Source organism: Nannobrachium achirus, assembly GCF_963921795.1.
Source record: "Nannobrachium achirus genome assembly, chromosome: 19".
Classification (NCBI taxonomy): domain Eukaryota; kingdom Metazoa; phylum Chordata; class Actinopteri; order Myctophiformes; family Myctophidae; genus Nannobrachium; species Nannobrachium achirus.
In genome coordinates this window covers 28,244,905-28,271,705 of record NC_137826.1, presented here as the reverse complement: position 1 = coordinate 28,271,705, position 26,801 = coordinate 28,244,905, and the positions used below count along the sequence as shown (strand labels likewise).

General features: G+C 42.2%; 1 protein-coding gene across 5 annotated transcripts in view; it reads right to left on the bottom strand.

Moving 5' to 3' along the window:
- The window catches only part of ncor1 (nuclear receptor corepressor 1), a 69,719-nt gene that overhangs the window by 28,254 nt on the left and 14,664 nt on the right, over positions 1 to 26,801 (bottom strand). For 4 of the 5 annotated variants that reach the window (XM_080749695.1, XM_080749698.1, XM_080749697.1 and 1 more), the window contains exons 7-17: positions 25,627 to 25,683; positions 25,413 to 25,465; positions 22,407 to 22,473; positions 19,910 to 20,082; positions 18,804 to 18,894; positions 17,881 to 18,059; positions 17,360 to 17,414; positions 16,762 to 16,863; positions 6,837 to 6,991; positions 5,666 to 5,961; positions 583 to 648 (exon numbers count right to left, since the gene is read on the bottom strand). In XM_080749695.1, coding sequence (XP_080605821.1) covers positions 583 to 648; positions 5,666 to 5,961; positions 6,837 to 6,991; positions 16,762 to 16,863; positions 17,360 to 17,414; positions 17,881 to 18,059; positions 18,804 to 18,894; positions 19,910 to 20,082; positions 22,407 to 22,473; positions 25,413 to 25,465; positions 25,627 to 25,683 — 1,294 coding nt within the window. Of the gene's footprint in view, positions 1 to 582; positions 649 to 5,665; positions 5,962 to 6,836; positions 6,992 to 12,366; positions 12,394 to 16,761; positions 16,864 to 17,359; positions 17,415 to 17,880; positions 18,060 to 18,803; positions 18,895 to 19,909; positions 20,083 to 22,406; positions 22,474 to 25,412; positions 25,466 to 25,626; positions 25,684 to 26,801 lie in introns of those variants that run through there. The other variant, XM_080749699.1, reaches the window with a different exon arrangement.

The following is a 26,801-nucleotide window of genomic DNA, read 5'->3' as shown; positions in this document are numbered from 1 at the left end:
CCCTTTTTGGCCCCTCCACAGTAGGCCATACCAGTGAGGCTAAGTGAGTGTGGCTTTAGACTGCAGGTTACACAGCCACTAATTGACTTCAGCAGTGCAGTCCGAGCAGGACCAAATCAGTGCTACTATTTCAAAGAGTCAAAGGAGACACGTGTAAACTGAAATGTTAGAGAGAATGACAAAGTGTTTACATGTTAATAATAGATAGTGATCCTTGACAAAGTCCCTATCACGCTCTGCTGCATCACGGATGGCCTTAATGGATCACGGCATGCAGGGCACTGCAGCTACAACAGTAAAAACACTCACTGAATCCCTTCAACTTGGCCTGAAGCATCCATTTAACCACAGTCAAGTGGTTTATGCACACGCGCACATGCTCACCGCGTGTGCGTGTGTGTGCGTGCACGCAAGTGCACACATAAAAGGCAAGATCACCAAAGAGGTAAGAGAAGGAAAGAAGTAGACAAGGGAGGCAAGTTCACAAAAAGTGTACAGCAGAGGACAGAGAGAGAGAGAAATAGAGAAAGAGGGAGAGAGAGAGAGAGAGAGATAGAGAGAGATAGAGAATCAGAAGCCTACCTTTTTTGGCAACTTCCATCTCCTCCTCGGTCCAGCGAGAAGTTTCTCCCGTTTCAATAGTGCCAGCTAAATCACAAAGATAAAAGATAGACAGGCCCCATCAGTACTGGCGGAGATAAAGAGAAAGAGAGAGGCAGAGAGCGAGAGAGAGAGAGAGAGAGGGGGGGATATAGGGACAGAGAGAGCAACAGTCCGCTTCCCAACCGTCTCATGGCCACTAATCTAAAAATCTGTTTACATTCAGGGGCTGCAGAGACCTGCCCCTCGCTTGCTCGCTAACTCTCTCTAAGCCTGCTCTCCTCCTTTTCTCTCACGCTCTCTCTCTCTCTCTCTCTCTCTCTCTCTCTCTCTCTCCCCCCACTCCAGCAGCTCGGAACAATCCTCCCCCTCTCAGACACACGAGGGGAGGGCCTTCTGGTCAGCTGATCCAGCGCCAGACAGCAGGGGGGGGGGGGGGGGGGGGGGGGGGGGTGAAAAGCCATGCCTCCTTCTTTGGGATATGGCCTTGGATGGAGACAAACACACAGAACAGCCAGCCCAACACCCACTGCCTTATCCACCGTCACGCTGTCCCTTAGCGCACGCCTCACGCACACAAACTCTGACCCTGCCCACAAAAGCAAATTCACAGAATGCAACTGCAGTTAGTTATGAGGATTGCCAATTGGGACAATAACCTATCCAGTTACAGACACAACCAGTTACACGCAGCACCTGTCGCTACAGACACCACCCAGTTACAGACACCACCTATCCAATTACAGACACCGCCTGTTCAGTTACAGGACAACACACGACCTGTCCAATTACCACCTGACCGGTTACAGACAACATATTTACAGAGAATCTATATCTGTCTACCTATATATACCTGTATTTATAGATAATATGTTATATATATATATATATATATATATATATATATATATATATATATATATATATATATATATATATATATATATATATATATATATATGTGTTGCTGAAATAGTGCATTAAGTTGAACTTTAATGTGTTACCAGGCATCTTGCCTCTTCATGTTACTCAGTAGTTACCATTGTAAATGAATGACTGCTGGTCTTATTGTTGCTGGTGTGACCAAACGGTATCTATATATGTGACGTCTGTATCGTAGCTGAACAGGTTGGTGTCCGTAACTGGACAGGTGGCAGTAATAAAAATGTAATAGGTGGGCCTGGAATGGGACGGGCTATTGTCCAAATCGGAGCCCCGTAGTTAGAGGGTGGGGGGCGGGTGGGGGGACTGACAGTGAACCCTGGCCCACTCTTCCCCTCTGTGGCGCTCATTGAGATTGAGTAAACATTTCAACAAATATAGCAGCAGATGAACCCTTGACATTTTGCAGGAGCCGAGCCACCCCCCCCCCCCCCCCCCCCCCCCCCGAAAGACGAGGAGATCCATGATTCTCACTGTTTAGACGGCTCCTTGCAGAAGGCCAGGCAGTCTGTTCAAACCCATGTCAAATGCATGTCTACTTGACTGGACTGCCTTCTCCCATGGCGGAGGACTCACTCACATGTTCCACTAATCCACTACTCCCCCCATGACCGTTTAAGCCCCCGTGAGGTGATCGTTAATCGTTGTTTCTTTTTTTTTTTTAAAGACATGGAGTTATAAAACAGACGGGGTGTCTACCAACAATGTAACACCTAACCTCATGACAACATATCCCCCCACCCAAAACCACCCATCAAGCCTCTCCCATGACCACTAACAAGATCAAACCGCCAACATCGACCCCTCCAGCACACTTCTGAGAAAAAAACCTTGGCACGGGGGGTTACTGGAGAACAAGTTGCATGCGCACAAACACCCACACATTAAATCTACTCAGTGGTCACTCAGGGAAATTGCACCTGACCGACAAAGGTAATGGGTAAATCCCTGATGTAACCAGGACCTGGCCGTAAAGGTCACAGTCAGGGTTACGAGGTTGGAAGGACATGCTTGCAGAGTGCTCAATAATCACATTATAGAACAGACGGGCACCACAGCAGATGAGGAGCGCCGGTGATGCATAGGGCTGTCACAATTATTACATAATCGTCTAATCGTGATTCTTTTTACATAATCGTGATTATTTTTCATAATTGTCATAATCGTTTCCATGTTGAAAAATGTTCATATATAAAAAAAAAAGTCAAAAATAGTGGAAATAGCAGATCTACAAGCTCACAACGCGTCGCGTTGAGCTTGTAGATCGTCTATTTCCACTATCAATGTTCTTTTTTAAGTATAAAGTTGTCAAATATGTCAGTAATTTCTTTGTATATTTAGGCTATGTGTCATATCTACCATGTGCAACTTAAAAGCCTAAAAGCCAAACAGAAATGTAATTGTCAACGACAAAAACACAATTAAATCGTTAATCGCAATTATTTGAGTGACAAATAATCGTCATGTAAAATGTCATAATCGTGACAGCCCTAGTGATGCATGAAGTCCGGAGTACTTACAAAACCCCGTGAAATTAACTCAACGGTACTGATTGACCTTAGCATCCATATTCTGGGGGGCAAACATTGCAGGTTTGTTGTAGACGGGGGAAATATGCATTCTACAGGTGCCATTATATTGCTATTGAAATAAATAGATTTTTATGTATCGTTTTGTATGTAAAAGTTTGTATATTCTGTTTGGGTAGGAAGGTTGTAACCTTTTGTACTGCTGCAAACCTGAGCAGGACTCCCTTGTAAAAGTAAATGAAAGGTCAAATTAAAAAGCAGGGACCGCTTAAAAAGGGTGCCCTGAAAGTACCTGAGAGCACCTTGAGCTGCCACTGACAAAACAACACAGACATCATCAAAGGGGGCTCTCAAAGCGTAAGGACGATATCAGTGTCTCGTGTGCATGGCCCCGAGAACCATGACAACGGCTCACTTTGCCATGGCGATGATTAGCTCTAGACGGAGCCCACGGACCTGGGAGGGTTTTTTTTTTTTTTTTTCACGGTGGAAGGCTTGGGAGGGCTGGGTGACTACGCACTCAGAGTCAGCGAGTGAGTGTGTGAACCTGGTGAACCACCTGGCCACTCCCCAGAAAACAGAGACTGCGAGGGTGTAAGAGTTCTGTTGCCCGCCTACTAGAAACCCTATATAGACAGTACTTGGTTGACTGAGGTTCCCCAGGGCTTTATAATGGGCCTGCTCCTTTGTGTCCCTCTACACCAAAACGCTCCACTGATAATGGCCAATGTAAAAGCTCGCAATGTATTCGTCACATCAGCTATTTCCGCCGAATGTTCACTAGGGATGGGACGATAAGCGATAAAAAACAGTCATGATAATCATATTGTGGACTGGAGATTTAATTTATTGTGATATCGTCCTCCGTCATAGCCTGATCTCAGACTCAGCTCACGCAGTAGTCTGAAACTGTGCCTATTCTGAGCGATTTACGGGGGAGGGACTTTTTTGCAGAACTGCGACCAGAAACATGTAATCAACATTAACAGCTTGGTGAAATCAATGCGCCCGCGCGCGTGTGTGTGTGTGCCTTCCTCAGCCTGCCTGTGTGTGTGAACTTCGTTTGAATCGTTTCAACTGCTGCGCGGATTGGATATTCGTTAGACCCACCCCCACCCCCCGCGCTCATTGGAGCAGCCGAAAATAAATCCCGATTCATGTACTCAGCTCCAGACCAGAGAAAGAGTCCACTCTGAGAGTGGGCGGGGTCTATGGTCTGGAAGCAGGCTACCTCCGTCATGCACAGTGATCAATTGTGATCTTTTTTATTTATGTTTGCTATTATTGTTTTTCATCTATTACCTTTATTGTGTGAGTTGTTGTACTGCTTTTGCTTTGCTGATTCTTCTTTTTATTGCTGATTCTTCTGTCAAGCACTTTGTGACATTGTTCTTAAAAAGCGCTATACAAATTAAGTTTATAATTATTATATTATATTATTTATTTTTTTGCCCAGCTGCATACCACCAATATACATACTTGATACAGACTTTTTTTCCCACTCTCTATCAAATGATCGGCTATTTTTTGACAAATGTTCCGCCCCAGGATAATGCATTTTGATTATCACGATAATATCGTAAATCGTGATTTCTTTTGTCACAATAATCGTGATATGACATTTTCATATGGTCCCGTCCCTAATGTTCACCTCAGAATAGGGATGCTAGGGTTCATGCGGTTAAACTGTGAACTCTACAACAGCCCCCAATCGTGTATAAAATACTTGTATGCCATTCCAGGAAAAAAGACTGGATAAATAGGAGTAGTGACTGATAAAACAACTCGCCTCTTGTTGCGACTACCCACACACTCATGCGATCCTTGTATAAATGGGATCATTCTCATATAAACTCATTTCAGTACTTAATACAATAAGGCCAAAGTCAGGATGTTGTTGTCCTGTGATACGCCAGCCTCTTGGAGCCTTGTCAGTGTGACGACAATCCTATTATGATCCACAACAACCCATGATTCAACCTATGATTTAGCTGGAAAACCCTACTGGACATCATAATGGGATGCCGGTGAAGGGACCCCACTCAAGGCAGGTGAGGGACAGATGATGGTAATTATTTATGTCAGTATTTAACACTGATGAATGTGTTCGCTTGAGCCCCCAGAGCACGTTGTATTGCCTCAATTATCAACCAATGACAACTCTTCTCCTATAAATCCCACATACGTTCAATTAATACTGCATACTAAAGTACATTAATTAGCTTGCATACACAGCGCTGGTAATCATGTTGTTGCATCATGGCCCCCGAGGTGAAAATGCTACTCCTCCCAATCTGTCAACATGTGGTGAATGTGTGCACGAGAAGTTCCTGACAGTGTTCAGGTAGGTGTGACAATATATTAAGGGTAATTAATAGTTGTGCATGGAAAATAGGCAGGAGTTCACAACATTTCGCAGAACAACACTTTGTGAGCTTGTAGATCGAGCGTGTAATGGCATGTTGATCCTCATCATTACTGATGAACTGTTGTCAATTAGGCACCATTTTCAGATGGATGGTAACTGGGGAACTCGGCACAATAGGGAGGGGGAGGCGGGCAACAGCACATGGAAGCTGCGGAGGGAGGCTTACCTTTATTTGCATCCAAGGCAGATACTGGGGTTTGGGGTTTGGCAGGCTCCTTCATGGCCTTGGGGGCTGGCTCAGTTTTGGGGGTCTGTGGGGTTTCAGGCATGGCGGGCTCAGGGGCCGGGGGAGGCGGCTCCTCGGCCGCCACAGTCGCGGCCTCGTTGGCCATGGAACGGGTGGTGATCCTTCGATTGCGGCGGCCCTGGCTGTTGAGAGTCTTTCTGCCACGCGGTGTGTTCTGCTCCTTCCCGTCCTCGTCCTCCCCAGCGTCACACTTGTCTTTGTCCTTGCCAATGTCCCTGTGGCAAAGACAAGGGAAAGTGTATATGTCAATAAACACCCGTGGTCCTATGGTCCCCAGTTGTTACTGTAGTTCTCTTCTTTAGGGTTTGCGTCATGTTTGTGCCGCGGTGCCAATATCTGTGGCAGCATGTGTATTCATGGGTTTCACTTGTAGTCCTACACGGCCATGTTGAGGACCAACACAGGTGTTTCAATTTGTCTGATTGGCATAGAACGAATGTTCTACTCTGATTGGCATAGAACTAATGTTCTACTCTGATTGGCATAGAACTAATGTTCTACGCCAATCAGAACACCTGTGTTGGTCCTCAACATGGCCGGTATAGGACTACAAATGAAACAAATATTGCGGTTTCCGAGAACCGATAATATCTGTATCTGTCTGTCGACAGGTCTCCTGTCAGGTCTATCTTTTTGGAGGGGTGTGGCGTGTGGGCACTGGCCAACCTGACATGTCGGCTTCAGTGATTGTTTTTGCCATGTAGGCAATATAGTTGGCAGCGTGTATGTAACAAATAGGAGCTCTGTGCTCATAAGTGAAGGAAGCCGCAGTGAGTGAAAGCGGGAGCGTGAGGCACAACGTGATGCCTGTGGAGTTGACAACAGGTACAACAAGTACTTCAAATAACACAAGTATTGCACAACGGGTGGGGCGTGTATTCCTGACTTGCATGGTTTCCGAGTAGGGCACCAATCAATTTTGTTTTTTACTCTTAACATTTTGGAAAAATTCCACCCATGATGACAATAAGGATGCTAGGTTGAAAGTGGTTCATTTAAAACAGCAACTTGTTGCAAAAAAAAAAAAAAAAACAGCGTAGCATGTTGGCTGTAGCCCGTCTCCAGTAAGACATGGACTGTCCTCACTCACCTGCTGTCCTCCTTCTCATCTTTCTCTTCCTCGTCCTTCTTTTCCTCGTCCTCTTTTTTCTCAGACTTATCAGACTTCTCCTGATCCTCGTTTTTCTCGTCTGACTTGTCTCTCTCTCTGTCTCTGTCTTGTTCGTGTGAGGGACGTGTGATTTGCTGAGGAAACAAAAATACAAAAATAAAGTTGTTTGCTTGGTTGGCATGGAAACAGATGTGGTTCTGTTGTGGCAAAGAACTTGGCGAACAAGGATTCTAGTACTCAAGCTAACAGTACCTAAACACCGGGGTCGTTGTTTTTGTGCAATCAATTTGCCACAAATATATATATTTTTTTTCTAACTGGTGTTTGATCTTGAGTACACCCACACAGAACGTGACTAGTACAGCTGGGCAATAAATTGAAATCTTGAGCCGAACCCTTATACTTCATTATTTCTCTTATTTATTTTACAGGTAGACAGTCTGGAGAAGCGGATGCAGTTAACTTTCCATCCGTCTCATCTCCAGAGGTGGGGAAGTAGCTCTCTACTTTTACTTGCTCATTTTCTGGGTAACTGTGTGAAGCACAGCCGTATGGTGGAGTTCTTCGCGTCAGCATCTGTGCGTAATGGATCACTTGGACTTGGAAGTGATTTAGCATGTTGCTCATGCAGCTGTTGTATTTGAACAACATTTCCCAAAGTGTAATTACGTGCAACTTTGCCTTTGCCGTTCTTTGCCAAATGTACTAAAACAAGCTATCCTTTCGTTTCATTCTCCCCGTCTTCTGCAGAACATGTATTTATTACTTATAGGCAAATTACCCAATAATTCAGATATTTCAGATATTTTTCAAATATTCTTTATAAATGGCTAACCATTTCAGATATACATTTGTATAAATGGCTAACCACTGACATCCCTAGTCCAAAGGACTGGGTAGATGTTAACATAGGAAAAAGGACCTGAGTGGTCTGCTTAATTCTTCAGCCTAGAAGAATGACCCAGTGTGGAGAATGGGAGAAATGTAATAATGCGATGAGGAGCTGTCCTCAGGTTATTTCCCCCTCTAGGCAACACAATTTCCTCTGACTTGAACTAACAAGACAAGAGATAAAAGAGCAGATGAGGAGCCTGGTCATGCACCCTGTGCAGATACGATTATGGCCATGGTATCCTTTGATGACCGTCACATGATGTCCACAGGAACACTACAACCACCATCTATCCATCCGTCCATGCTCCCCAATTACAAAATGACATAAGCTGGATCGTGTCCCAGACAGTCCTAAACCATGTTCACCTCAGTACCAAAGAGTCAATGGACTACTTCAACATGACAGTCATTATGATAATAAACAATGATGAAGCGCTGCTGTGTCTATACTTTGACAGTAAATTTGCATATGTCAAGCTCTGTTAAGAGCTCAGCCATGATACAGCTGAACTATTTAAGTACAAAAACAACATCAGTCCAAAGAGGATCTTAAAAACAGGTCCGACAGAGTGATTGAGGACAGAGCAACATTCTTTATCATCACTGCTGGCGCGGCACACCACAGAATCCGTCCCCCCGCCTGTTCCATGAAAGCGCTGGAACAAGTCTGGCTATGCCAAGCCAAACATCCCATGCTGGTACCAGATGGGGCCAAGGAATGTGCTTAACTCAATGGTAGCGGCAGAAGAGAAAGACTCATGACAATGAGGCTCTGCACACGAAATGTCTGGCTCTCATCTTCATACAATAAAATCTGATACCAGTAACAATCCAAAATGTGTTGGAAAGCATCTATCTGCAGCAGTTTGGGTTAGTCATCTTCAGATGGCTTCTGGGGATAGGAGTTTTTAAGTCAGAGCCGCCTGATTTGACCTTAAGAATTAGTGCCTTCCAAGAGCAGAAGGTCCAGTAAACTAAATATATTTGAGGAGAAAATTGCATGCAATAATGTGTCCAGTTTCCTTTGCCGGGCTCCAAAATGCACACCTTTCTCTTTTATTTTCCCTTTAATTAATCTGACCCAGATGTGCTAGTGTCTAGTAAATAAAATCTGTTTTATCCAACTGCAGATTTGGGAACCGGGTAGCTTATAGCTGAGCTTTAAACTGTGCTTTATACGGTGGTTAACATCCTCAGTCTGACCCAGGGCCCATGCATGCACCAGTCAGTGGGTTGCTGTGGGCTGTAAAAGACAGCGGAAGAATCAGACGCACTCTGACTCATTTCATGCCTTGAGCAGTCTGTACAATTTTTTTTTTTTTTTTTTACATTTTGTTTTAGTTAAAAAAGGGACCACTTGGCACAGCAGAGCTGCCGTTTGGTGTATTCTACAGTTATTTTAACCATACGTGTCCTTCAGTGAGGTGCTGTTCTGGTTGAGTCAGGGAGCGTCTGTGTTTGCTGTGGAGGCAGCTGGCGAGCCGTGGCATTCCAGCCTCTGCTCATACCACTTGCGGAACATCCACACAGACCTTCTCCAAGACTCAACCAGGCCCTGTGGTTCTGTGGTTTATGATGTTTTTAGATGAAGCACTTTCCTGACCTGGCCTGAATATTTTGAGAGTTTTAATTTCCCCCCACTTTTGCTGATTCACAAGACCTGTTTGACTTGGGGAAATGATAGAGCCACAGGCCAATCTTCCCTTTCCTACCACAGACCTTCGGGCCACCAGAGGAACCTCTCTCTTTCTTCTAACAACTGAGTGACACTATGATAAAACTCAACTAAAACAGTGAGTATGCAGCATCTAGACTTTCAATGGCATTGTCAAATTTGATTATTCCACAATTCAATTACTGGGAAGAGATGTGTGAAAATGAAAAGCAAAAGGGCCAAATTAGGAATGAACGAATAAGGAAGAGGTAGTACTACGGTTGCCTACTTGCATGTGCACAAACAATTTTTCACTGACTGGTCAAGCGGTTTGTGAGATGACCTCTGGAAACAGATGCGCGTACACACAGACTCTCACACACACACACACACACACACACACACACACACACACACACACACACACACACACACACACACACACACACACACACACACACACACACACACACACACACACACACACACACACACACACAGCGTATACATACACACGACTAGACAACATTTTTTAAATTCCATGATATTTTAAAAATAAATATAAATGTTATGGTGGAATAAAAAATTACAAAAGGCAGACTAGCTCCAGCTAGGCTGGAACGTTTGCCACAAGGTTCACAGACTACTCTGGCCACACTTCTTTTCAACAGGACCAAAAGAAATACCAAACAGCTAACCTGTTCTCCGTTTGGGGTATATGATAAATAATAATTATTACTGAGCAATTTTCTTACCAAATCATAAATTAAATATGAATTATAGAATTAAATCATATTTTTTTCTGACTCCACAAATAGTGGTTACTAATATCATCACCAACAGCAGGAGAGCATAGTTTAATGAAAATGTGACATAACACTGATTGTCTAGTCAGATATGTCGAAACCCATTGATTGGCATTGATCTTTTCATTCCCCACGGTGGCATTGTGTGGCTTTACTACGCGCTGGATTTATTGGGGCTTAGAGTTGCACTGTCCCATCAGGTAGCAACATTTGTGTGTGGCATAACAGATTGCAGTTGAAGTGTACGACCATTGCACACATTACATCCTCATTAGGATGTAGAGAGCATATTGTTATCATGCCCAAGATGGCAGCCCAGTTTGTTTTCCTTTTTTTTTTATTTTACCATTTTGCCAGTAGAACTTAAATCCCCCCCAATAGATTTAAAATGTAATCATGCCTTCATTTCCATATAAATTAGACCTAACTAAAGTTTCTCCCCGGTTGGCCTGCCCCCATGATTGTAGCTCATTTGGTGAGCCCTTGTTGGGCCTTGTGTGAGTGGTAGTCTCGTATTTGCATCCCTGGCTCCCCATCTTCGTCTGAGTTTGTTATAATTGTCTTAACTGGTTATGTTTTAGTTTGTTTATACTGTATTTAGCTGGCCAACCCTCGATGTAGGAGTGGTGAAAACCCTCCGTGCTGTTCTCTAGTTCAATGGTATCTCTTCTTTTCTATGTATGCTTGGTGCGTCCGTCTACCACCCCCTTTCTGCAGCTCTCTGCAGTCACCTCTGCAAAAAAGGTTGCCTTTGTACCAAAACCAAGCTTGGTACCGCAGCAATAGGAGGATGTAGCCTATACACACAGCATAGTACGTAACACATTAAAACCAGGAAAGCTTGTGTCATTTTAGATTTTTGCTTTGGCTATTCAAAAATATTTACAAGCTTGCAGCGCGGGTTAAGATGAAGTGGTTTCATGTCAATTCCGATCAGCATTTTGTGAGCTAGATCTGCTCGTTAAGAGGTCTGACAGAAAATAACCAAATGAGAACCAAATCCAACTTGTGCACATCCATTCCAGACCCATCATTTAATGCAGCCCAGTGACATCTGATTTTGGGAGAACATTGAAGTGACTGACCAAAGCCATAATTCTAATACTGCTACTAACTGAATACTACTGTACTTGTTGCAGTCAGTTAGCCTCACAACTTGCAAGACTCCTGCACATCAGGGTTGTTTAGAGCTGAGAATATCCCCAAGTCTGCTGATAATTAAAGTGATTCAATTATTTTCAATGGCACCTTTATGAAAACAAACATTAGCATAGCATGGAGGTAGCCCAGAGCCCATAATTACACACTACAAACAAAAGGTATCGATAGCTACAATATTTATATTACCATCCATCACCATCTATCTATATTAGAAATGCCAGCAATTAAGGTGGTCTATGAGGACAACCTGCATCAGTAAATGCAGCTTTTTTGAAAGATGCATCAGAAGATTTGCTAATTTCTAGCGCTACCTAGTGAGACGATACAGGAGGAGGCCAGTAAACTGAACTGACAAACCACAACATGAATAACTTTCCCAAACTATCATGTGCATCAAATTATATGGTTGCATTTTTCTTTACAGGTGTGCTGTGCATTGACTGACTGGGTGGTACACAACTGTAGCACTCTAAAGTGAATAAAGAACCATAAAAAGAATATCTACATCTTAATGCATTTGAACATCTCCATGGATGACATCATCCATTATGTCAACAAGTGGTTGCAGAACTCTGTATAGCACAGGAAAGATATTGGGAGGAGGGGGGCTTTATTTCCGAGTCATTGTGCAAAGCTGTGCAAGTTTATTTTTTCATAGCTAGAAGTGCAGAGGGGTACAAAGACACACAGGCAGTATCAAGACCCAACTATTTATCTGCCCCTTACAGCTTATTCAGGCAAAGGGAAACCTGCTTCAACACACCAATAGAGCAACTCATTAGAAGCAGCTTAAATGACTTTTAAAGCGCCACATCAACGTATAAGCAAGTATCTGGTTGTTAAAACAACAGATAGATCTAAAGAGATAGAGAACAATAAGAGAGGCACTGTGAATGGAAAAGGGCGACCAACCCCCAGAGGACGAAGAAAGACAGCAAAAAACAGCAAAAGTTAAACAGAAAAAAGCACTAGTTTCAAAACTAGCGCAACATACCTGCAAGCTCATTTGTCAGTCATAAAAAAAATGTTTGCTCTGCCGTGAGCCACAGCTTACTGGCATTGCAGACGCGAGTTTAGCTTCCAGTACTTCCATAGCAGCAGTAGCAGTTGAGAGGCAGGAGAGACCATTGCAGAGCTCCTTAGAAGGGCTGCCGGGCCAGAGCACAGTCACACATATTCCAGGAAAGCGTGTCATTGGGTCGCTAAAGCCGCCCTTCTTTTAATACATCCATGAAGCCGCCCAAAGAATTGTCCATCTCACATGCACGCACTTATCTATGCGGGGTCAGTCAAGGTAATCCCTGTCGAGCACGCTTCTTTGATTGGCACTCACAGCAGCAGTGAGTTTTTTGGGCCTGTCAGTTGGCTGGGCTGTACCACTCGGCTGTTAAGTGCGAGGGGTGTCTCTCTGAGACGAGTTACAGAGAAAAGGAACCGGAGAGGGCTAAACGAAACAACGCAGCAAACACACGGCTGCCAGCAGCACAGTCCATCTCGCTGAAGTTTTTTTCCTTCCCTCTCCCTCTATTTCACTCGCTCTCCCTGCATTCCCTTGCTCCTACTTTTTGCTGGCTCTCTCCTGCTCTCCCCTCGCTCTCTAATGGCTCGCTCCAGTCACTCTCTAAACTATGTGGGGAATTGTATGTACTCGGCAACTCTCACTCTCAGCAGCTTGTTTGGATCACCACCACATGCAGAAGAGATTTCCTTTTTGACACAAATGAAAAATTAAATAAAATAGGAGGCCAATCTCCATGGTAATATACGAGATTTCAAAGATGCATTGGTTATTGGCTGGGATCTCAAGGCAATAATAGTCCACGGTCACGCCATCTTAAAGGGCTACTTGTCCTCCCCGAGCTGATTGGGAGACAGCAGATGGCGTAAGATCAAAACAAAACTTGTGATCTGTCCTCCAGCTCTCAAACAGAGCACTCTCTGTTGCTGCAGCACATAATGAAGGTCTGGGGGGGGAATACGTGGCAACAAGTCATTTCTCTCCATCTCCTAATTCTGTAAATTGCATATGTTCACTGTTTTCTTTAAGCTCAAAAAGTAATGATCAAGCAACAGTGTGCCCTGGTCACCTATATTTAATCACCAGTTATGCAAGTTACTTACCGCACTCACACAACACAGATGAAATTCCTCATCGCTCCATTAGAAATCTACACCAGTAAGACACCCTAAGGGCGAGCGTGGTGAAACATCAGAGCTTCATAATACGGCACAGTTAAGAAGCAGGAGTTAAACTACTAGTAAGACGCCTCATAGTAAGGGAAACATAATAAAATCTGCGAACTAAATCGTTACCAAGAAATTTCTTCACCAATGTGTTTCTAAAGGTGTGTAATAATATGTACTAAAAGGTTGAAATTCAACTCCCGGGGGAAACTTCATAAAAAACTGATGAAAGTTTGTGTTCCATTAACTTAAACACAGAAAATAAATATGCTTTAAGTAGCATGTGAGGGGTCAAACTAGGGGTTTTTCATGATCCTGAATCCATTGCAAGCATTTGTTTTGCATGAAAAACATTCCGTGGGCTACAAATGACCCCCACAAAATGGTGAAAAGTGATGTGATGACTCATCACTAAACCATTGTTTTGTGGGGCTGTTTTTAGCTCAAGGAATGTTTATCATGCAAAACAAATGCTTGCAATGGATTCAGCATCATGAAAAAAACCCTAGTTTGACCCCTCACATGCTACTTAAAGGAGATATATTTTTTGTATGTTTTTCCTGAATAGTAAAGTTAACGGAACACAAACACAAATCAGTTTTTTATGAGGTTTTCCCCGGGAGTTGAATTTCAACCTTTTAGTACATATTATTACACACCTTTAGAAACACATTGGTGAAGAAATTTCTTGGTAACGATTTACTTCCCAGATTGGACAAATATCTTCAATTCTTATCGCCAATTCTTGGCGATCTGGCCAGTGATGTATATCGGACCAGTTACCCATATATGGAGACTCCTGCATGATAGTCAACAATGCTATGTCAAAACATGCCCATATATGGGCTAGGGCTGTCCTCGACTAGGGGTTTTTGAAGTCGATTCGAGTCGTGGGGTTCATTCCGACGCGTCGACGAATCGTTTTATAGTCTACTTTGTGTAAAAAAAATTAAAAAAAAAGTGTTGCTTTAAACGTCCACATCAACATAACACAATAATACATTAAGATGATTGAATACACAGTGATATCGGTGCGCGAGCAAAAACGTTATCTGCATAGCAATGTACAACACACCGTTAAAACAAATAAAACATCTCCGCTGTTCAACTCTGCCCTGTCTCTCTGCAGCGTGCAGTAGAGATGAGACATTCGCGAACGATTCCGCTCTCTTGAACGGCTCTTTTAAATGAACGATGGGATCCAGTCCGCAGTCGCGGGACACCCATCACTGACAGAGTAATGAGCCGGTGTCGAGAACAGATTCATTTCAGAAACGGATCATAAAAAACGGGAGGCACAGCTCCCGCTAGAGCCAGCAGTGTGGACATGTCATGGACGCAAACACAGCGAAACAAACATCATCATGGATTACTTACAACACTGGAACAATTCAGAAGCACTTTAATTAGAAAATGTAACTAGTAGCCTACACTTGTGTATGTTAATTTGACTTTAGTAGATTGTTTAATTACTTTGTGGACGTGCGTTTGTGCTGTGGCAGGTTATTTAATATGGGATTTTGACAGCGTGCTTCTCCTCTTAACGGAACACCGCCCCGGCTCCGAATGTTTTAATGAAGCGGCGGTTCTGAACCGTTCTGGCCGTTACGTCTCACTTTCACCCCTACGCTGATGCGAGACAATAAATAACTGTTCGCCAATTGCTACATCTCTCAATTGGAAGTACATGACACCAGTCCAGCAGTGCACCGCAGCGCAGTAGTAGGCTAACTGGTGATATAAAAAAATATATATTTTCGACTCCTCGACTCAAACAATTGGCGTCGATTCCCGGGGCTTAAAGCGACGCGTCGATTCGTCGATTTTTAGAGGACAGGCCTAATATGGGCATTACCAAATATGGACGTTCCCAGATATGTCCTTAATATTGATGACATTGGGACAGGGATCTCCATATATGGGCATAAAAAGTATGTTAATTAGTAAAGCCAAGCAGGGCCTGGCCGAGTTAGGGGTTTGATGCCTGGGGATCCCCATATATGAGCATAATGGGGTACCCTAACAGGGCATCATCTGGGACATGGCCCATATGGGCATTCCCAGATATGCCCTTGATATTGATGACATCGGGACAGGGATCTCCATATATGGGCATAAAACGGACAAGGACGTAATCAATTTGCATTGCAAGTGTGATCTGGGAATGCCCATATATGGGCATGTTCTGACATCACATTGTCGACTATTTATGGGCATAAAAGGGACATCAAGCCAGAGCGTGATGTCAGAGCGGCAAACCCATTCTGTTAAGAGTGGTTTCCCTGACATCACAGTAACATCAGAGCAACAAAAAAAACAACCCAATGTTTTGAATCGGCCAACTTCATGTTTGGTTCTATAACCTTTGAACCATACAATCATCCACATTGTATCATGACTAAACTTCATTAGTATTCTTCAAAACATTGCTACTATTCCTAAAAATTGTCCAAAGCTCATGCAAATCGGTACACCTCTCTGGAGTCATGTGATCAACATGTATCAGTCAGATGTTTTCCAGACTGCCTTCCAATGTATGCTATAAGCAATTCCACCTGGCAGGAACCTGCGCCCAGAGGAATGCGCTTTATTTTTGTTTCAATGTATATTTTCACAGATTCTATTCTAGACCACCAAGCTTTGCCCCCTCTGTATTGAGTGCAATGCAAAAAAATGTAATTAATCTAGCCTATGTGCTCATTTCAGAGATGCTAACCAGTGTTTTTCCTCTCTCTGCCGCTGCTTTAGGCTTAGAAACACAATATGGAAGCCTCTTGACTTATGGCATCACTCTCCAGGCATTCCATAAATCAGCCGGCCAGTTCGACTTGGTTCTTATTTACCCTCCATTTGTCAACATCATACTCCTCCACACAAGCTCCTGTAGCTCTGACGAGGGGCTGAGCTTTCCACAATAGAGATGGATATGCTTTTGTAGGCTAGAGGGAGGGCCTTCTGCTATAAAGCTCACCTGCTACTCATAACACAGAAACGCTACGTCAACAGCCACTCATGATAGCAAAGCGCTACGTCATCAGAAATATACAAACAATGCCTGAAGCGCAAATGAACGTGCTCCAATGCTACAGGGCATGTCTTATTGAGCCTGGAACATGTGATGCAATGCCTTTGCAGGGTTCTTCTAAAATGAGAATGTGGGGATACATTTGATATTAACAGTTAAAACATAATTATCCAGCTTTACCTGGTTTCTTCCTCTTCGCTTCCCGTAGTTGCGTCTCACCAGAGTCTTGTAGTTATGGTTCTTCTTTGTCAAATAGTAGTACAGGACACAATCAGACACACACTGAAACACATAGGGAAAGAAACGCAAGGGCTTGATTCACACACATACAAAAAGATCACCATGTGTCACGTGTGCTTGTAGATCTTCTATTTTCTATATATGCAACACCGTCCAGCACACAACTAAGTAATAATCCAGCTTTAGAGGCAACAATTGCTTCTAGTTATTTTTTTCCCCTTGTGCCATTAAAAGGTTGCCACCATCTATAAATGGCGGCGGCAGACGTGCGCAGGTGCACGTTCACGCCTCGCCCGCCACTCCAATGTTCTATTTTCCAGAAAGATGTCTGCATGCTGTCCGCAGCCGGTGTGTGCTCCCCTATAGACTGGCCTACAAGACAAGTACTATGATAATGTGTACTGCACTGCAAGTACTCTCTGACAACAGGTACAACGGGTACCGCAGAGGTTCCCAACAGGCATCGGCCTAGTCTGCCTATAAATGCGTGGAACCAATGCGTGCATAGACAGACAGACAGACATAATCTGCAGTTTACCTTTCTCTCCAGATAGGAGGCAATGAGACCAAAGTTTTTGGGGTGTTGGACAAATCTGAAAACAGAAATGTTATAATAGGTTACCATTACGATATACAGTATACTGTAAATCCTCATCCCACAACACAAAAGGCATTCTCTGAAGGAAATGTTGCCATTTATGTAACTTCCATTCACTCCAATTGGAACTTCATGTGTTAGCAGAGATAATTGAATCATTATTCATTTATTATAATATTTTATCATAATAACTCTCACCCTGTACGACCATATACCAGTTCCATTTTCATCAAAATTCTATGCAAGTTATGAAACCAATCAATCACTTCTATTTAACTATAGTAAAACAACTTTCAAATATCTACCATCAGCATTTGCTTACTGTAGCATTTATCTTAACAGGCCGCTTGAAACTGTGACTCTTGCAGTGATTCAAATTCATACTCTTGACACTCAACCAGTGGAACAAGAAACTAGTCTGTACTTTTATGTGTGAACAAACAAAAACAACTGCTACTCACTTGTCCTTGAATATCTCCTTTTCGTGTTCGGTCCAAACATTCATGAACTGCCGGGCTTTGTACACCTTCATGGGGTCGTCCATCAGGCCATTCATGTTGATGAACTTAACTCGTCGCTGCTCCGAGTCATACATCATGGGAGGAATTACTGACAGCTGCCTCATCTGTTTCTCATTGTTCTACAGGACACAGGCAGGAGAATTGCCACTGGTTCATTAGATTTTGATGAATCAGCTATGATTCAACTACTGATGAACTTTATGATTTTTCTTTACTCCCGTCTGCATCTTTGCTTAACCTGACTCAGTGTCCAGGATGATATCAGAATATTTCAGGTAGGTTATTCCCTTTTTCATGCTTAATCAGAATATTGAGTAACAAGAAGATTAAGAGAATACTATTGTGCATGTTCAACTCTTTTACCGCTTCGGACGTTCCCGTTCGCCCCAATTTTGAACCCAGCTTGTTGCCAATACGAACGCTCGTTCTTTTACCTTGTCTGATGACTGTAAGCTGATGAGGGGTCGCGCGGGTGTGTACAGTAAAAACATCTCCCGTAATGCTGCTTTCAAGTCTCCACCACACGTAAACATCAATGATGTCCAATTCACTTCCTGGCTGTTCTCTGTGGACCTGATCTAGATTATGCATTTCTATGCTCTGAACGACGGCAAGCGGAGCGGCCCAATTCACATCTATTCTTTGCATAAGGCTGCCCTCTGCCGCCAGCTTGGCTAAAGTACACATAAAAATAAATAAGAAAAATCGTTTGAAAATAATGAATAGATCTTTTTCTATAACATCGCAAAGGTAAGCTGCTTTTTGCTGGCACCAGTCCTAATAAATAAATAATAAATCTGGCAGTAGAACTGTTAACGTAGCCAATGAGGAAAACAGCAAAAGTTTGTCCTGATAGTACTCACCTCCTGTTCAGAAAGGCCGTCAATGATTTCAGAAATCTCATGCTCACTTCTTGCAATGGTTGCAGACATGCCAGTTCCTCTTTGGCCAACTCTGAGGGAGAGGAAATATTTTATGGTGTGTGAGGGATGAAAAAACAAAGATACCTTTGTAAGATATATTTCAAGATATACTAACGCTTCAAAATCACTTTTCAAACATGGAAAAAGAATGGCTCGCCTTTCAGAATCAAACATTCACCCTTTTTATGTGCACTTCAAACTCTATTCAGAGAACACCAGTAGTTAACCAGGTAGTGTGTGTCAAACACATATCCCCAGTTTGGACCCATGTTGCATGTCACACTCCTTAGTTCCCTGTCTCTCTACATTGCTGTACTGTGTATGTATGCTAGTATATATTTTACTAGACATTTGCGCTCTCAACTTCAGACTATAAGTAGAAAAATACATTATCCACAGAAGAGTGGCACAATTTCTTTGGTATAAAATCTCCCTATAATGTTACCTTCATAATGTTTTGTCATATATGTACAATTGTGTGTTCTCCTAAGTAACAGGCAGTGTTTTAGCCAACAGAGCTAAATACTGAATTCTCCTATACAGTGTGCTCAATGCCTGACCAAGAACTGATTGGAACAGCCAATGCTGTGAAGTCTTCCAATAGGAATGATGTAGTTTATGGTGCCAAATGTCAGCCCTACCCTTATGTCCTTTCCAAAGCTAATTCCGAGAAAGTCCCACACTGCCTCATGACGAGCCAGTATCTTGAGAAACGCGCGCACACAAAAAGAGAGAAAACAGGCCACTAGATTGTCACTTATATGTTGCTGTCCGGTACCAACTTTCTAAATAAGAAACTTTTTGACATTTCCACCTCCAGGACCATGTCTTTCATATTAAATAACAGAAAGGAAACAAAGTTTGTGCAACATCATGCTTTCTGCCGAGGGAACTCAGCTGTCATCATGATTCAACCACATTTATTCATCTTTTTCAGTCATTTCCATTACCATTATCTTCTACAGTTGACCTACCAGAGCTAAGGCCAACATCAGCACAGTGGCACTAACCAGAGTAAAGAGTGTTGTGTACCAGACCAGTCTTACCTCTGGAAGCGCTCCTGCTGCTCTCTCTGCTTGCGGATCTCAGGGAACTGCCTCTCATAGTACTCCCGTGTTCTGCTCTCCTTGGCTTTGCGTCTGGGGTTGTTCTCCATTCTCTCCACCTTCTTCTCCCAAGCCTCCATCAGCTGGTCATAGCGCTGGCAGATGTTCTGTTCCTGTGGAGATACACAACATGAAAAACTTTTAACAACTGCTCATATGAATGGGCATGGTAACTGGATATACAGGCTTTGTGATAACTGCTGCTAAACAATACAAGAAACAAAAGATTGGGCTATTTTGGGCTCTGAGACCAGTGAAACTGTATTTCACACTAATTGTGCTCTTATAAATACATGGGACAAAATGTTATTCCTAAGAATTTCAATATATAACAGTATACAGTATATACACAGACATACAAATTTGGGACGGTGGTTTTTCACTTGAGAGCACCCAACAGTGTTCGAGGATTGTTGTGATACATTTACTAGGTAGATAATCAAGACATGCCAGAAATTTGAGAATTTATCAGCTTTAATGTCATACTTTGCAGGTCTTCAAAGCATACTTATTTACATGCACAATGTCGCACATCGACAGTGGGTGCTTTGCAGGTCTGCCTTCAGTCAACTGAAAAAGTATGCTACTATTCCTCAAGTTGTTTATGATAGTCATTGAAAATTGCATATGAGAATATTATATAGTAATATTAACACAAATGGCGATATAATAAAAGCTATTTATCTTTATTTTTGGCTGGTAGATACTACTGGTGTGCCATTTTTGGCTTACCAGCCACGTTGGCTGTGTGCCAAGTTTTATTCATGTTCATGCATGTTAAGAAGAATCAGAAATGCATGAGGGACAGGCAGCATAGCTGGCCGGCTCCTAAAAAGGTATGCATCCATACAGTATATGTATGCATGTGTATGTACATATATGCATGTGAAAGTGTATGCATACATACATACATACATACATAGATACATACATACATACATCAGGTACATACATATGTACTTCGTTTTTAATTCCATTTTCATTCTTGTTTGTATTTCAAATTAATATACATTTAGTTAAAAAGACGATCGATTGAATTATAGAATACTTTATTAGTCAAAGAATGGAGGTACAGTAAAACACACCTAAACGGATAACCAAAAGGTCCTGGGTGCTTGTTAAACTATCCACTGACTGGTATCCACTCAATTTGTGAGAACCTCAGTTTACTGGAAAAAGACAGGGCCATTTGCTGCTACACACATCCTATTTACATCACTCAGAAGAGAGAGCACGCCATTTCCCTCGCTTAGCCTGCTGTCTGAAGAATGTCTAGTGAATAATTAAGACAATCCCACTTTTGTTTGGAAATACCTTGGGTTCCAGCCGCACAAAACATTATGTTCTCTTCATGGAGTGACTCTGAAACAAGTTTGTCCAAAATAAAACCCTCCAGAGACAGAAGAGTTAAAATGTTCAGTGGAGAGATGGAAAGAGTCCCATATGGGGGAGGACAATACAGCCTTGTTTCCACTCTCTCCAGCAAGGGCCAAACAATTCACCTTCCTCTTGGCATAAGGCCATGTCCACTCCGCCTTTGTTCAGAGTGCAAAAGGTCTATCTGACCCTGGCTGGGTGCAACCTGACAAAAGGTTGCACTCACTGAGCCAAGCAATACAAAAAAGAAAATGCGTCTACATGGAGTGATTAGACTATGTTTAACCATGAGCATACTGATAAGAGAGAGGAGCAATTTGGTTGCTATTTGGTCTGAGCTCTGATCCGATTTAACAGTTTGTTACACAGCACCATAAAACTTGGGAGGCTTAAATGTGGTTCAGTAAGCTTTTATAAAGATGTGGTTCAGCAAACAATTATTTAGACATCCTTAAGTACACCAATACTTCAAAGATTTACGCCAAAAGTAGAGAATCTAATGTGCCACTAAACTGAGGCAGTTAACCATTTAACTCCTGTATACTTTGTTGACCGGGCCACCATAGGTCTATATTGTTCCTCTCCCTTTTCCCCTCTACACCAAATCACTTCAGCCGGAAATAGCTGATCTACCAGCTCAGAAAACATTAGTACACAATATGAGCTTGTAGATATGTTATTGTAAATTTAAATATTATGTTTGTCATTATTGGGATTGTGAAACGAATGTTAAACTTCAGATATGACACATGGTCATGTACTTTGTAAATTCTGCTATGCTGAGTGAAGCGTCAAAGGCCTTGAGCTAATTTTATACAATACATGAACATTTGTGTGAGGACGGAATTACGAATTTTGTTCGTGAATCAATCTTATATCTATTTATATTTAGCATGCTCAAGCATTGTTGATAAAGCAAGTTGATTTCCAAAATGAGAGCACAGCTGGTGTTTGGGGCAATTGTTCAATTGTCCTGTATGGATATGGGCTGTTCAAAGCAATGACACAAATTCCTGGAAGTTCCTTTCCACTATCAGTCCTTAAAGGCACACATACTTACCCTTTGCTTACGAGCATGGTTCCTTCTCTTGAAAAACAGTATAAGCTTCTTTCTCATAACTTGGTTACTGCAAGAGAGAGAAACGTACAGTATATGGTCAAAGATGATGGAGAGTCCATGTTGATAACATTAACAATTCTTCACACACAGAAAAACGTAGGTAATGTCCGCAGCACACAGTATATAACGGGGGAAATCCTGCTAAGGCAAACGCCGATAAGGCAAACGCTGATAAGGCAAACTGGGCAAATGTACTGCCCGGGTCTCCTACCATACTGTCCAACGAATACAGAGTAGCCTCCTTTTGTTATGGTGAAATGAATAAAGATTTTTTAGCAATACAATGGTTATATGTCACAGTTATTGTCCACGACATTGCAAGCGGCGCGAAGGCCAGTGGGCCTTGGTCCAGGGCCGCGCGGCCGGCGGAGCGCTGCGCGAGTTACGAAGCCGTGGTGAATGCAATCGTTATGTTTACGGCCTGGGCAAGCGCACGATAAACGCATGAATGGGATTAAACGCGATGCAGGTGAGCTCACATTTCACCATAACAAAAGGAGGTTTAGTAGCCTACATTTTGCCTTACAGGTACTTTGCCTTAACAGGCTTTTGCATTACGGCTATAACACTCAATTCAGAGCAGACATCAGATTACAACATTTAGTTACTCAGAACAGAACACAGTCGTATAAGAATAGCGCTGAAATAAATCAAACACTAAATTAATACAAAAATAAATATAAATTTAAATAGTATTTCCATTACATGCACAATTTACAGTTTAGGCATTTAGCAGACGCTCTTGCACATCCCCACAATTCTTCATACAACTGGTGCTGGACCCCAACAAAGCTCAAAGTAAACCTAAGTAATGTAATGTCCTGTGCTTTATTAACCCATTTAGGCCTAACATTTGTGGATGCTTTAACTATTAAAAAAATAGCAGATATACAAGCTCACAGCGCGGCACCGAGTGCCGCGCTGCGAGCTTGTAGATCTGCTATTTTTGAAAAAGTCATGAAAATGTGTGCAAATCTTTGAATATATGTATTTTCAAAGCGAACGTTTGTAACTCAAATTTTGCTTCTGGGTGGTCCCTGGAACTAAATATTTTGAGATGGGGGACCGTGGCCAAATACATATCATTTTGTATTGAAAAGGTTTGAGCACCACTGACATAGTAGTGTCTCAAGAACAGACTAACTGAGCTCCAGTTAACTCATTGAGTGCCAATCCCGAACTAGTTCGGCTTTATTAGCGTATCGTAGAGTGCCGATCCCGAACAAGTTCGGCTTTTAAAAAAAAAAAAAAAAAAAAAAAAAAAAAAATTTTTTTTTTTTTTTTTGAAAAAAATTTTTTTGAATTTTTTTTTTTTTTTTTGGACCCCATCAAATCTGGTGAACATGATTTCAATCGCGATTTTGCATGTTCCACCCCCATACAACCCCATCTAACATACAGGGCAGCCATTTTTGTTTACATTACATGTAAAACATAATGGCGATTATCTCAAGAATGCCTGAACGGATTTCCAATCGGACTTTTTTGTTTGAAAGCTGTGAACAAACTGCACAAATCCACTCCAATGCAATCCAGGATTGCATTGGATTTTTTAGAGCTCATTCTTCTCTGTTTTTTCCCATGCATGAGGTGTGCAAGGTTTAATCATGGCTAAGTTGACGAAAATAAGGCTTCTAAAATGCTTGGTAGCCAATAGCTAACTTCAAGCTAACTTCATCCTCTTCCTGTACATGCACAAAGGAAAGTGTCCTTTCCTTTGTAAAACAAGTCATGGCTCCAGGGCTTGGGCATGCATTACCAGCATATCTCTATTATTCTCTGGTCACTGGGCGCCCTCTAGTGGTGATAGGCTGGCACTCAATGAGTTAAGTGAAAAGGACCTTTTCTTTGACGATGGCTGGCCAGATTGCTGACATAGAAACATAGGTTTTTTCCAAAAATCTTAGAAGGATTCAAAAGACACTTGAAGAATCGGGTCAAAATTCTAATTTTCACGATTTAAAAAAAATAGCAGATCTACAAGCTCGCAGCGCGGCACTCGGTGCCGCGCTGTGAGCTTGTATATCTGCTATTTTTCAATAGTTAAAGCATAAAATAATGATACACAAAATGTGTACCCGTTCTAAATGGGTTAAACAAACGCTTCATCCAGGAAGGCCTTGATCGAGTTAACACTGCATGAAGACACAAAAAAAAAAATATCCATCCTGGCATTTCTCCAAGTAATTCAACACCAAGGCAACAGCCAAGGAGTTATATCACAAGGAGGGACAGGTCTTTGCTTTATGTGATAGAGAAATGCAGTCAACAAGGTCAACACTACCATTGCAGATAGGAAATGTTTTTGGGCACCCACTGCCAGCTTAATTTCTATGAAGAAAGAGCTAAAATACCACACAGTCACAGCCTATTTCTTTTGTTTGTTTGCCTTCAGACAGCTACAGAATACCGGGAAATGTTTTGTTTGCACATGGTGGTGGCAGTGGATAGAACACGCAGTAGAAGTTGACCCTGAGAGTTCAGTCAATGCAGCGGATTCATAGAGGTGCTCTCCGTTCTGATAAGGACCAAAAAAAGCCCAGATGGGCCATTCTCATGGTACAGGACTGATAAGAGCTTCATACCAGACAGCCTGGCCTTCAAGTCCACACACACACACACACACACACACACACACACACACACACACACACACACACACACACACACACACACACACACACACACACACACACACACACACACACACACACACACACACACACACACACAGTGACTCAGTGATCAGACTGGGCAGTGAATTATCAGCAAGGTTTATCTAGACGAGATGGGCGTTATCCTATCACTTTCCTCAGCTGAGATGCCTCATATCCTGTTAGTTAGTGTCATGAATATTACATCAGTTACACTCTTCTCACGTTCACGTGCAGGTCTATATATCTAAAGGAAATAAAGTGAAAAAGCAAAACGTAACATAACACTCACGTCTTTATGTTGTCGTGGTACACTTTTGTATCCGATGGCTGGTTGTATAAGGGCTGAGAAGAGATATAAAAGGTGTTAAGTAGTGGATTAATCATTAGCCATTAGGAGTAGTAATAGTAATATCTAATACTGAAGAATAGAATACATTCGTTTCAAAACACCTTCCAAATGGAAAAAGTGAATAACCATTATAGACCCCTACAATTATACTTACAAGCTCAACCTTGGGACCAAGACCTTCAAAAATCTTATGGGCTTCTTCAGCTTTTTTCTGGTAAAAGATTTAAAAACAATAATAATTATAACCTAATCTATGCTTTATGTTCAGTGCAAGTATTGTACAAAATGTTTACATTTTACAATCATTTTTTACATAATTTCACACTCAATTGACACAAAAATGAAAACCCACTAAACGATTTTTGTGTTAAAATAATGTATTTCGTGTTCTTTTGCGCATAACATCTTGATCAGGCAGATCATGAACACCAAAAGAACACCAAAAACATAAAATAAAGTCACAAAAAGAAGCAAGTAGAAGAATGAAAAGGTCATTGATACTTCAAATAAATTAGTTTGAACATGGTGCAAAACGCCTCTCTGGAGTGAAACATTTCAACGCTGTGTTGTTGTACCTGTCTGCAAAGGGGAGCTACATGATACGAGCAAAAAGCACAGAGAAGAATGTTCCACTGGAGCATAATTAATAGGGCTGGCAATGACAGCTCTCCAGGATCACAGCAGGCTGTGTGCTCTGAAAGCTCATTAAAACTAGCCTTCAGTAACTCTTAAACATCCCTTTTCATGACCCTCTGCCTGTAGACCGGGGCAGCTTTCCAAGGCCAGGGGATGATGTAAGTAAACCACCAGTTTTGCTAAAAAGGGTTAATGGCTGACTGGGAGGGAAGGCGTGTCCCAGCACTGTCATAGCACAACGCAGCCTGGGAAGACTTGAACTACAGTAACCTCTACTCACACACACACAGCCAGACAAACTACCCCACTCCCATATCGCTCTGCTGAAAAACAGATAATGAAGCCTGCCTCGCTCGGCTCTCCTTGTGATGGGCGAACATTTAAAAACTTAAAATGCAGCTGAACAAACAAAAGTTTCTAATCCCATATAGGGCTGTCACAATTATTACATAATCGTCTAATCGTGATTATTTGACATAATCGCGATTATTTTTCATAATCGCCATAATCGTTTCTATGTTGAAAAACGTTAATATATTTTAAAAAAGAGTCAAAAATAGTGGAAATAGCAGATCTACAAGCTCACAAATCGCGACGCGTTGTGAGCTTTTAGATCGGCTATTTCCACTATCAATGTTCTTTTTTTAAGTATAAAGTTGTCAAATATGTCAGTAATTTCTCTGTATATTTAGG